This window comes from Pituophis catenifer, unplaced genomic scaffold (assembly GCF_029215685.1).
Source record: "Pituophis catenifer annectens isolate HBS135680 unplaced genomic scaffold, rPitCat1.0.hap2 SCAF_1, whole genome shotgun sequence".
NCBI lineage: Eukaryota > Metazoa > Chordata > Lepidosauria > Squamata > Colubridae > Pituophis > Pituophis catenifer.
The window spans coordinates 345,669,365-345,682,495 of NW_027256881.1; the positions used below are offsets into that span (position 1 = coordinate 345,669,365).

At 46.7% G+C, this 13,131-nt stretch overlaps 1 protein-coding gene across 2 annotated transcripts in view; it reads left to right on the forward strand.

Annotated features, from left to right (window-relative positions):
* Positions 1 to 249: 249 nt before the first annotated feature.
* Positions 250 to 13,131, forward strand: part of PIAS4 (protein inhibitor of activated STAT 4) — a 48,192-nt gene continuing 35,310 nt past the window's right edge. The window contains exon 1 of one of the 2 annotated variants that reach the window (XM_070944700.1): positions 250 to 709. In XM_070944700.1, the coding sequence (XP_070800801.1) occupies positions 253 to 709 (457 nt within the window). In that variant the 5' untranslated portion in view covers positions 250 to 252. The remainder of the gene's footprint in view (positions 710 to 13,131) is intronic. The other variant, XM_070944693.1, reaches the window with a different exon arrangement.

Here is a 13,131-nt window from a genome sequence, read left to right on the forward strand (position 1 = left end):
GGTTCTCCGAACTACCCGCCTCCATCGCTACCGGATCGGGCGATCTGGTCCGAACCAGGAGCATTTCACCCCCCTATCTATCTATCTATCTATCTATCTATCTATCTATCATCTAAAATTTTGCAGCTGGGGGTGAGGAATTTGTAGATGGTGGTAGAGACTTGGGCTAGATCGAACCTTTTCCGATGGATGCTTTTTTTTGATATCAAGGCTTGTCTGTCTGTCTGTCTCCTCCCATCTCGTTCGCAGAACATGGTGATGAGCTTCCGGGTCTCCGACTTGCAGATGTTGCTTGGATTTGTGGGCCGGAGCAAAAGCGGACTCAAACACGAACTGGTAACACGGGCTTTGCAACTGGTCCAGTTTGACTGTAGCCCGGAACTCTTCAAGAAGATAAAAGAGATCTATGAGACTCGATACGCCAAGATTTCCGAACCGGGACAAACCCCCCAGCAGCAACCGCTCCCCCCACCCCCACAGCACCGACCTCCTTCCGAAACCCTTTCCATCCACTCGTCTTACGACCGCAACAGTGCAGTAACCAGGACTGGTCTTTCTACTACCCCCAACATAGACTATCCCTCGCTCTACGGAAAGTATTTAAACGGACTTGGAAGGTTGCCGGTCAAACCGGTGAAGCCCGAAGTCCGGTTGGTGAAGCTTCCCTTCTACACTATCCTGGATGAACTGTTGAAGCCCACGGAACTCGGTGAGTTGGGCCCGGACGATCGCTGGTGACCCTGGAGGCCTGGCCTTCCAGGTTTCGCGGACAGAGGTGGGAACAGACCATTGATGGGGCCTGGAGGAGAAGACCCATCAATCAGGCCTCCTTTGCTCTTTCCCTTTCTTCTCTTCGAAGCTGTGGGCGGTCTCTTATGGGATGGACAGATGGGTGGGTGTGGCTGGTTCCGAGGGTGGCTTAGAACAATGGTAGGCCAGGAAATAGAGTTATGGGCAGAGAGGACTCAAAGCTTTGGGGTGCTGCTTAAAATTGGCCAATTCTTTGCAAGGTATGTGGTATGCAAGGTATGTGGTGGTTCAGTGGCTAAGACGCTGAGCTTGTTGATCGAAAGGTCAGCAGTTCAGGGGTTCGAATCCCTAGTGCCACGTAACGGGGTAAGCTCCCGTGACTTGTCCCAGCTTCTGCCAACCTAGCAGTTCGAAAGCAGGTAAAAAAGGCAAGCAGAAAAATAGGGACCACCTTTGGTGGGAAGGTAACAGCGTTCCATGCGCCTTTGGCGTTGAGTCATGCCGGCCACAGGACCACAGAGACGTCTTCGGACAGTGCTGGCTCTTTGGCTTTGAAACGGAGATGAGTACCGCCCCCTAGAGCTGTGATGGCGAACCTATGGCACAGGTGGCACGCGGAGCCATGTTGCCTGGCACGCCAGCTCAGCTATGGCGCACATGCACGCGTCGGCCAGCTAATTTTTGGGCCTTCTGGGCCCACCAGAAGTAGGGAAACAGTCTGTTTCCTGCGTCCGGAGGGCCTGGGGGTGGGGTGGGGAAGGCTGTTTTCACCCTCCCCAGATGCATAGAGAGGATCTGGAGCCAGGTGAGACAGAAAAATGGGCCTACTGGGACGTCGCGTGCCAGGAGCGGGTGGGAGGGGGTGTCGCATGTGCATGTATGGGGCAGGGCGCATAGAATTATGGGTGTGGGCATGCTCATGCGGGAACCTGCCCCACACATCCCCTTCCTGGCACGTGATGGCAAAAAGGTTAGCCATCACTGCCCTAGAGTCAGGAACAACTAGTACATATGTGCGAGGGAAACCTTTACCTTTAGCAGATGCAGTCCATTTTGGGAGAGGTCAAAGAAAGCTACCATTATCTTTTTCCTAACTTGGGATCCTGGGGGCCCTTGTAGTTCTGTATCTCAAGTGCTATCTATACTTGTGCAGGTCTGTGACAACTTGGCACAACCAACTCGCCACAAGACAACACACCATGCCTAATTCGCCATGGGACAAATTCGCCACAGGACAAGAATTATATTAATATGTCCCCAAAGGTACTTTTTCAAGAGGCAATTGGGCTTTCTGGTTTTTCTTTGAAGATGTTTCACTTCTCATCCAAAAAGCTTCCTCAGCTCTGACTGAATGGAAGGATTTATACTCCTTTCAGACAGCTGGTCATTTGCATACTTTTAGAGAGTCGTTGAGGTCACTTGGAGGTTTATCTGTGTCCTCAGGATCACCTGAGTAGTGCAAATGGCCGTGGAGCCTTCTTGGAATTGAAAGGAGTGGGTTGTAGACTGGAGATAGGTAATGTTGTATCCCTCCCCCTCTGTTGAGAGAGGGTTACTCAATTTTGACATGGTCTCTTTGACCCCTCTTTCAAACTAGTGGTCCTCTTTGTCCAAAATGTGGACTCTGCTTTCTTCAAAAGAGTGGCCTTTGTCTTTCAAATGTAAATGGACCTCTGAACCTTGTCCTGATGGGTTCTTCTCTGTTATACCATGCGTTTGTGAAGTGGCTGTTTTGTTTCCCCGACGTACAGATCTGCACATGGCTCACTGCATTGTACTGCATATACCACGTTGCTCAGTATGCGTCTGGGTGTTTTGTCCTTGGGGTGGACAAGCTTCTGCCTTAGTGTATACTTGGGTTTGAAGTGTGCACGTATGTTGTGTTGGCTGAAACCGAAACGTCTTCAAAGAAAAACCAAAAAGTCTAGTTGCCTCTTGGGAAAAAAAGCACATTTTGGGACAACTGTGACCAATATTGGAGAAATTGTCGAATTGTTAATGAAAGGAAGCCAAAGGAGGGACCGAATAAAACGTGCAATGAGAAAAATTAAAGCAATTTTAAAAATGATTTTAAATACCGTATTTTTTCGGCATATAAGACGCATCTTAGTTTTGGGGGAAGAAAATGGGGGGAGGTATTCTGTCTCTGCCTACCACGTATTCATCTCACTAGCGTCCTTAGCCTGGTCAGCTTCAGCACATTAATTCGCTGGTTGTGAGGGAGTGCCTCGTTGGAGCTGATAAGCAGCTTCAAAAGCACAGCTGATCATCGGACGGAGCTCCAGTGACTAAAGCAGGCGAAGTGCGGAAGCGATAAAACAAGGCAGCAGCTGTTCCGGGTTGCCATTTCGGGCTCCGCGCCTCGGGTTTTCAGCCTCCAAATGCTCCGTTTGAGAGGCGTTCAGGGCTGCGAGGATCGTCAAAGCACATGGCCACCGATCGCCGCCCAAAAATGCGACACACAAAGGCCAAAAACGGGGCATACGGAGGCCTAAAACGCGATGCGCAGAGGCCGAAAACGTGATGCACAGAGGCGGCGATCGGCAGCGATGTGCTTTGACGATTCCTGCAGCCTTGAACGCCTCTCAAACGGAGCGTTTGGAGGCTGATAACGTGAGGCGCGAAGCCCGAAAATGCAAGCCATTATCTGTGGCAATCTCTGCAGCCAGGAAGACAATGCGCGAATCTCTGCAGCCAGGAAGACAATGCGCGAAGGCCAAAGGGTAGGGGCCAACGGGTGGGCGGGGCTACATTTGGAGTATAAGACGCACCCAAATTTTCAGCCTCTTTTGGGGGGGGGGGAAACTCTGTCTTATACGCCGAAAAATACGGTAATTAAATCGAATTTTTGAATTGCCCCCGCGGTGAGTTGTCCGGTGGCAAGCAAGTTGTCCCATGACGAGTTGGCCGTGACAAATTGCCCCATTCCGATAAATGTGTCGCTGGCCTTCCGGGATCCTTTGAATAAACAAGATTGGAACGAAGTCAGAGTGGATAAAAATCAATGATTTTTTTTAAAAAAAATCAAAAAAATCAGATTTTTTTGATTTAAATTGGATTTATTTGATTTAAATCGGATTTATTTTAATAAAAAACTTTTGGGGTAAAAATCCATCGTAAGATAGTTTTCTATTTAAGATACATAAATAATTGAGTTTATTCAGCATGAAATGGAGCTTAGTTAGGTAGCAGGAGGCTGTATATTCTGCAGCCCTGGGACTATCGGTGAGTCAACAGTGGGTCAAAGGAGTAGCAGAGATGACAGTTGCTCTTTAAAAATTATGATTTAAATCGAGTTGATTTAAATCAAGCCTTTTTACTAGGGATTTAAATCATGATTTCAATTGTGATTTAAATCAACTCGATTTAAATCAAATCCACCCTGGACGAAGTGACCGGTGAATTTGTCTTGGTGACTCTTGAATTTGTCTTGGCTTCTCCTTCCGTCCCAAGGGGTATCCGGAAGGCAATCTGTTGTTTTGCGCACAGCGCGGTGGAACCTTCTTCAGCAAAATCGGCTGAGGCAATCTCTGTGTTTTGATTGCAAGATACGCTTTAAGAGGCCTCGGTGTCCTTTGAGAAATTCCTCATTGCTCTTGATTCTACGCTGCTGCGGGTTGTTCTTACACCGGGGTAGAGATGGAGGCTTTTTATGATCATCATCTGATGCTGTGGCGTTATGTACAAGCGAGCCCGAACGAGAGCGTGTCTCGTTTGGGTGTGCATTTTCACAGGTTGCTGCTACGGATAAAATGTCCTCTCTTCTTTACAGTGGTATTAATAGAACTGTGGGTTGTTTTTCGAGTTGTGAGAATTAACAATTAAGAGGCATTTTTATTGTATGTTAGTCAAATCTCACCTATGGTGCCAGATCCACTTCTCGGGACCAAAGCTTCAGAATGAGGTGGGAAGGAACACGAGATAAACCTAGGTGGGACAGGAGAGGATGGCCTGCTCGAAACTGGAAGGACCAGAATTTCAGAATCAGAATAGAGCTGGAAGGGACCTGCGAGGTCTTCTAGTCCAGCTCCCTGCTCAAGCAGGAGACCCTATTCCCGTGATGGCGAACCAATGGCACGGGTGCCACAGGTGGCACGCGAAGCCATATCGGTGGGCACACGAGCTCAGCTCCGGCACGCATGCATGCGCCAGCCAGCTGATTTTTCGGGCTTTCTGGGCCCACCAGAAGTCAGGAAACACACTGTTTCCGGCCTCCAGAGGGCCTCTGGGGGGGGGAGGGCATTTTTGCCCTCCCCAGGCTCCTAGAAAGGCTCTGGAGCCTGGGGAGAGCAAAAAACAGGCCTACCGGGCCCACTGTGCCATCGCGTGCCAAAAGCGGGGGAAACCCGGGAGGGCAGGGTGCATAGAATTATGGATGTGGGCACGCATGCGTGTGACTCCACCGCGCTCCCCCCGTTTGTGGCACGCGATGGCAAAAAGGTTAGCCATCACTGCCCTATTCCATTTTTCAGACAAGTGGCTTGTCCAGCCTTTTCTTAAAAACCTCCAGTGATGGACCGCCCACAACTTCTGGTGGCAAGCTGTTCCACCGGTTAATTGTTCTCACCGTTAGGAAGTTTCTCCTTAATTCCATTTCTAAAACTCTGTTTCCACTTATGGAGTACTGAACATAGATTAATGAGAAAAAAAAATGAAGGTCAACAATTGTAGAATGAGGCTGCGGCATGACAAAAATGGACAAAAGTGAAGGGGCTCCCAATGCCGTGTAGCTAAGGGTCTCCCTCACTCAGACCAAAATCAAGATCCCATCTGCTATAGCTTCCCATTTCTGCATAGATCAGGGGTCGGCAACCTTAAACACACAAAGAGCCACAAAGGTCCTAACCGGACGTCCCCCATTCAATTCTGGAGCCGACCAGAAGTTCAGTTTCCCCACCATAGAGTTTCCTCCTAGCGTGGTGTCCTTTTTCCTCTGCCGACCAGCAGTCCGATTCCCCCACTATAGAGTCTCTTCCTAGAGTGGTATCCTTTTTCCTCTACCTGCCCTAACCGAAAGTCCTATCAATTGTGGAGCCGGCCGGAGAAAGGGAGCCACAGCAGAGGGATGAAAGAGCCACATGCGGCTCCAGAGCCACGGGTTGCTGACCCCTGGCATAGATTAACATTTTTCAACCAATAATTTTGGCCTGGCAACTGATATTCCAGCTCCTAGGATGGCTAGGATGTACAGGCGGTCCTCATTTAGTGACCATAGTTCGGATCATTAAGCGAAGCGGTCGCTAAGTGAAACCACGACCGTGCTTACTTTCATTTCCTGAACAAGTCACGACTAATCCCCCAACTCTTAGCAGAGATGGCCCAAGTTGACTGCTTCAATCAAAGGGGATAAAACAACCTGTCAGGTTTCGAGGTCGTCTCAAATAAATTGCATTTCAAACAAAGTCTTTGAAGGAAAAGTCCTATTTATTAAGCACGACATTCTAAAATCCGACTCCAAACGAAGCCAACACTGACTTCCAGACCCAAAACCCTCCCTTTCCGTTCCCCACTCCCCTGCACTCATTGGCCATCTTCCAAGTCATTCTACCCCTAATCTACTGTTCCAGCTCAAAGGAATTTCCCCCTCCCATCTCATTTCCTAGGGGATATTATCTCCAGGGAAAATAAATAGGTGAAAAGTCAACCGTCCCTTTCCAGACGGCTCCCTTTTCCTTCTTATGTCAGCACTAGAGTAAATGCAGTTTGAAGTGCTGACACAACCATACAACTACTCTTGTCCCAAATTGTATAGGCAGGTCTCCTGCTTGAGCAGGGGGCTGGACTAGAAGACCTCCAAGGCAGGGGTGAAATGCTCCCGGTTTGGACCGGATCATGCGATCCGGTAGCGATGGAAGCGGGTGGTTCGGAGAACTGGTAACAAAAATCCCTGCCCCCCCCCCTTGCCCAGCTGAGCCGCACAATCATCAGAGGCTTTTTTTTTTACTTTTTAAAGCATTTTTTCTACAACCTCTTCAGCCGAAAAAATGCTTTTAAAAGTTAAAAAAAAAAGAAAAGCCTCTGATGATCGCGTGGCTCAGCTGGGATCATCAAAGGCTTTTAAAAGAAAGAAACCCTTTTTTTCTTTTAAACACCTCTGACGATCCAAGCTGAGTTGCCTGATCGTCAGAGGCATTTAAAAGAAAAAAAGCCTCTGCCGATCAGGCAACTCAGCTGGGATCGTCAGAGCCTTTTGAAAGCATTTTTTCTACAACCTCTTCAGCTGAAAAAAATGCTTTTAAAAGTAAAAAAAAAAAGCCTCTGAAGATCATGCAGCTCAGCTGGGATCATGAAAGGCTTTTAAAAGAAAAAAACCCTTTTTTTTCTTTTAAATGCCTCTGCCGATCAGGCAACTCAGCTGGGATTGTCAGAGCCTTTTGAAAGCATTTTTTCTACAACCTCTTCGGCGGAAAAAAATGCTTTTAAAAGTAAAAAAAAAAGCCTCTGATGATCGCGCGGCTCAGCTGGGATCATCAAAGGCTTTTAAATGTGCTGAGCACAATCTGCTGAGCACATTGTAAGCTGCCCTGAGTCTTCGGAGAAGGGCAGCATATAAATCAAATTAAAAAAAAAAAAAGAAAAAAAAAGAAAAGAAAAAAGCCCTTTTTTTCTTTTAAATGCCTCTGACGATCAGGCAACTCAGCTTGGATCATCAGAGGCATTTAAAAGAAAAAAAAGCCTCTGCCGATCAGGCAACTCAACTGGGATCGTCAGAGCCTTTTGAAAGCATTTTTTTTACAACCTCTTCGCCGAAGAGGTTGTAGAAAAAATGCTTTTAAAAGTAAAAAAAAAATGGCCACGCCCACCAGGGTGGATAAAAATCAATGATTTTTTTAAAAAAATAAAAAAAATCAGATTTTTTTTATTTAAATCGGATTTTTTTTTAATTTAAATCGGATTTTTTTGATTTTTATCAAATTTATTTTAATAAACTTTTGGGGTAAAAATCTATCGTAAGATAGTTTTCTATTTAAGATACATAAATAATTGAGTTTATTCAGCATGAAATGGAGCTTAGTTAGGTAGCATGAGGCTGTATATTCTGCAACCCTGGGACTATCGGTGAGTCAACAGTGGGTCAAAGGAGTAGCAGAGATGACAGTTGCTCTTTAAAAATTATGATTTAAATCGAGTTGACTTAAATCAAGCCTTTTTACTAGTGATTTAAATAATGATTTAAATTGTGATTTAAATCAACTCGATTTAAATCAAATCCACCCTGACGCCCACCCAGTCACATTACCCCCCACTTCCACCAAGCCACGCCCACTGAACCGGTAGTAACAAATTTTAGATTTCACCCCTGCTCCAAGGTCTCTTCCAGCTCTATTCTGATTAAAAACCATAGTGAGTCGGCCATTTTTTCAGGCCTTTCTCAAAGACCAACCAATCTAAGGTCTTCTGTAGGGATGAAGTCTCCAAGGGTGGGTACCCTCCAGATACCCTCTGTGAATCTGCCCAGTCACTTTCACAGCACACACACCGCCATCCTCAAGGGTGGCATTGAATGCACAGCTTACTTCTGGGTTGTACAAAAATTGTGTACAACCCACAATTTTCCATTGTATCCTTGTGTTAACCAGAACTGGAGGAAACCTCTCGTCTCTGCCCCCTCAGTTACAGAAACTTTTAAAAAACTTATGAGAGGGGAAGGACTTCGCCTAGCTTGAAATGCACAGTCGGGACGTTCCACAGGACGTCCTCGACTTACGGCCCCAGTGGAGCCCAAACCTTCCGTTGCTAAGCGAGACATTTGTTCAGTGAGTTCTGCCCCGTTTTAACGGCCTTCCTTGCTACCCTGGTTAAGTGACTCCCTGCAGTTGTTACTCACACGGTTCTTAAGTGAATCCGGCTTCCCCGTTGACCTTGCTTGTCAAGACAGTCGCAAAAGGAGATCGCCTGACCCCGGGATGCTGCGACTGTCGTAAATATGAGTCAAAGGTCTGAATTTTGATCACGTGACCGTGAGGGAGACTGCGACGGTTATAAGTGTGGAAAAACGGTCTTTTTTCAGTGCTGTCATAACTTTGAACCATCCCTGAACGAACTGTTGTAAGTCGAGGGCTACCTTTACTTGAATTTTATTCATTTATTCTATTTTTTAACTTCCTCTTTCTCCCTTGTAAAGGGATCCCCTATAACAGTGATGGCTAACCTTTTTGCCATCACGTGCCAGGGGAGGGGGGGCGGGGGAGGGTCGCGCACGCACATGCCCACGCGCATGCGTGCGCAACCCCCCTCCCCCCCCGCTCCTGGCACATGATGGCCTGGTAGGCCCGTTTTTCTTTCTTACCTGGTTCCAGATCCTCTCTGTGTATCTGGGAAGGGTGAAAACAGCCTTTCCCACTCCCTTGGAGGCCCTACGAAGGCTGAAAGGGCCCATTTCCCAACTCTCGGTGGGACAGGAAGTGATATTTTTTGCTGTCCCCAGCCTCCAGAACCTCTCTAGGAGTCTCTAGGAGCCTCTCTAGGAGTCTCTAGGAGCCTCTCTAGGAGTCTCTGGAGGCTGGGGGACAGGAAAAAAACGTCACTTTCTGTCCCACCGGGAGTGGGGAAATGGGCCCTTTCAGCCTCCGTAGGGCCTCCAAGGGAGTGGGAAAGGCTGTTTTCGTCCTTCCCAGATACACAGAGGGGATCTGGAGCCAGGTAAGAAAGAAAAACGGGCCTTCCCCGCCCCCAGGCCCTCCAGAGGCAGGAAACAGCCTGTTTCCCTACTTCTGGTGGGCCCAGAAGGCCCGAAAATCAGCTGGCTGGCGCGCGCATGCGCCCCAGAGCTGAGCTGGCGTGCCCACTAATATGGCTCCGCATGCCATCTGTGGCACGCGTGCCATAGGTTCGCCATCACGGCCCTATAAGCTCTTGGGTTTTTTTTTTTTAGCATCCAGGCCCAAGCTGGCCTCAAAACCCGTCTTGCAGCTCCTAAGATCCTCTGGCTTGGTTTGCACGTCACGTTTAGCCAATCTGTGGTTTGTTTTGGCTTCCTGCCCTGTGCAGACTCAGCCGTGACGGTTTCCGAGCCGTGGTTTGACAGCTTTGTCGTTGGGCAGCAGCTGAGAGTTGAGCTCCGGTTGTTTATTTGTTAGTTTATAATATAAAATACAAAAATACACAATACAGGTAGTCTTTGATTTACATTGCTTCGTTTAGTGACCGTTCGAAGTTCAGAACGGCGCTGAAAAAACCCATGACTTATGACCAATTTTCATACTTGCGACCGTTGCACCACGGTCCCGTGATTGACATTCAGATTGTCAACGGAGTCACATTTATGACCATCGTCGTGTCCCAGAGTCACATGATCCCCTTCTGAGAAGCGGAGCCAATGGGGGAAGCCAGCTTCACTTAACGACCCGTTCTACTAATTTAACAATTAGTACGATTTGCTTAAGAAACGTCATAAAACGGGGAAAATACTGACTTAACAAATTTCTCATTTAAAGAACATCAGTTTTGGGCTAAATTGTAGTCATACGTTGAAGGCTACCTGCAGTAGGAAAATAAAGGGACTGCAGAGGGAAGGGAAAAGTGTAGAAAATAAGGGAAAAAGAAAAGAAAAGGCATTGACTGACTTCTGACTCCCTTTGGTGCCGTAGAATAAGATAATAGCATCAAATCTCAACTTTTTATTTTTACATAGTAATATAAACCAGCCATTTCTATAACAACAAACCTATCTCATTGGTAAACCCCAAAATCAAAGTTTCATTTCCCCCCCTCCACCTCGAGCACAAAGTCCAGAAATGGTTTCCAAGTAGAAACAGAAGTAATTGTCTTTTTTCTTTCTTTCTTGGATCAAAGCAGTAAATTTGGCCATCTCTGCGAAGAGTTGTCCTTCAGTTGTGGCTTGTTCAGGAAATGAAAATAACGTTTTAACTCGGCCTGTGTCCGCTAATGATGGCGAACCTATGGCACGCCTGCCACAGGTGGCACGTGGAGCCATATCTGTGGGCACGTGAGCATTCATTCATTCATTTCATTCATTTCTTGGATTTGTATACCGCCCTACTCCCGAAGGACTCAGGGCGATGAACAGCCACAGAATAAAACACATAAATACAAAATTTAAAAACAGAATAAAACCGAATTAAACAATTTGACCGAGACAAATTTAAAACACCCAATAATTTAAAAAAACAAATTAAAATTTACATTTTAAAGGGGAAAGATTTAGGCCAGACTGGCTTGATGGAATAAAAAAGTCTTGAGAGCGTGATGGAAGGTGCGCAGAGCTGGGATCCTCCGTATCTCCGGGAGGAGCTCATTCCAGATAGTAGGTGCCCCCACAGAGAAGGCTCTGCCCCTGGGGGCCGCCAGTCGACATTGTTTGGCCGACGGCACCCGGAGGAGCCCCTCTCTATGAGAGCGTACCGGCTGGTGGGAGGCTATTGCCCTAGCTTAGCTCCAGCGCACATGTGCATGCCGGCCAGCTGATTTTCGGGCCTTCCGGGTCCACCAGAAGTCAGGAAACAGGCTGTTTCTGGCCTCCAGGGGGTCTCGGGGGGGGGGAGGCTGTTTTCATCCTCCCCAGACTCCAAAAAAGCCTCTGGAGCCTCTGGAGAGTGAAAAACGGGCCTACTGGGCCCACTGTGCCATCATGTGCCAAAAGCAGGAGTGAGTTCAGGGGGGGGTTCGCGCATGCATGCATGGGGGGGCGCATTGAATTATGGGTGTGGGCGCACACCTGGGTGACACCCCCCCGCGCTCCCCCCCGCTTTTGGCACACGACGGCAAAAAGGTTAGCCATCACTGTCCTCTGCCATTCCAGATAAATGGCTGTCCAGTCCTCTTCTTAAAATCCTCCAGTGATGAAGCACCCACAACATCTGGAGGCAAGTAGTTCCACTGGTTAATTGTTCTCAGTGTTAGGAAATGAAAGTAAGGTTTGGACAGGGAAAGTGTTAGGAAGTTTCTCCTGAATTCCAGGTTGCTTCTCTCCTTGGTTAGTTTCCATCTATTGCTTCTTCTTTTTTTAAATTTTTATTGAAATTTATTATCATACAATACAGTACAATCAGTCAGACAGTGTTATTTTTCTACACAGGTTAGATTGATTCTTCTTTTACTTTTCATCGTAATATAACATAATTTACATACACATCTAAAGATTTATATTAACTTTTATCTATTCTTTATTCTATTATCAATCCACCTGTACCAATCATCCCACACCGTATAATATTCTGAATCTTCTTTCTCATTTAATTCTAATGTTAATTTGTTCATTTCGGCACATTCTAGAACCTTCTGAATAATATGTTCCTCTGGTGGTGTGTCCTTTCCTTTCCAATATTGGGCGTAAGCTATTCTTGCTGCAGTGAGTATATGTATGATTAGATATCTTCTTTTTTTCCCATATTTCATTTTTAGTATTCCCAGGAGGAATGTTTCAGGTATCAATTCGATTTTTTCATTGGTTGATTTTTGTAGCCAATTTTGAATTTTTCTCCAATAACTCATCGCTTCGGGACAGGAGCACCACATGTGAAAGAAGGTACCTTGGTGACATCCACACTTCCAATATTTGGGGCTTGGATATTTGGATAGATTTTTGCTAATCTCGCGGGCGCTAGTTGCCATCTGTATAGCATTTTATATTGGTTTTCTTTGTATGTTGCCGCTTTTGTTAATTTATAGTTACTATTCCAAATCATCTCCCGTTCGTCCAAATTTATATTATGTTCAATATTTTTGGCCCACCCTATCATCTATTACTTCTTGTCCTGCCTTCAGGTGCTTTGGAGAATAGGTTGAGCCCCTCTTCTTTATGGCAGCCCCTCAAATTTATTTATTTATTTATTTATTTGTTTGTTTGTTTGTTTCCATTTCTATACCGCCCTTCTCCAAATAGGACTCAGGGCGGTGAACAGCCAAAGTAAAAAACAGAACATACAAAATTTAAAAACAGTTTAAAATAATTAAATATTTTGGCCGTAAATTAAAACAACCCAATTTAAAATCAATTTAAAATTTAACTCAGGCCAGCCCAGCTAGTTGAAATAAATAGGTTTTCAGGGCCCGACGAAAAATCCGGAGGTCTGTTATTGTACGTATCTCTGGGGGGAGGTTGTTCCACAGGGCGGGTGCGGCCACAGAGAAGGCTCTCCCCCTGGGGGTCACCAGCCGACATTGTCTGGCGGACGGCACCCTGAGGAGGCCCACTCTGTGCAAGCGTACTGGCCGGTGGGAGGCTATTGGTGGCAGAAGGCGGTCTGGAATACTGGAATACTGCTTTCATGTCCCCCCTAGTCCCATGATGGCAAATTTATGGCATGCGTGCCCAAAGTGGCACGCGAAGCGAAGTCGCCTGGCATGTGCAGCCTTGCCTGTTTGTCTTGTGGGTTTCTGGCACGATGTTCAGCTGTTCTTCGTGTGCATGGCAGTTCA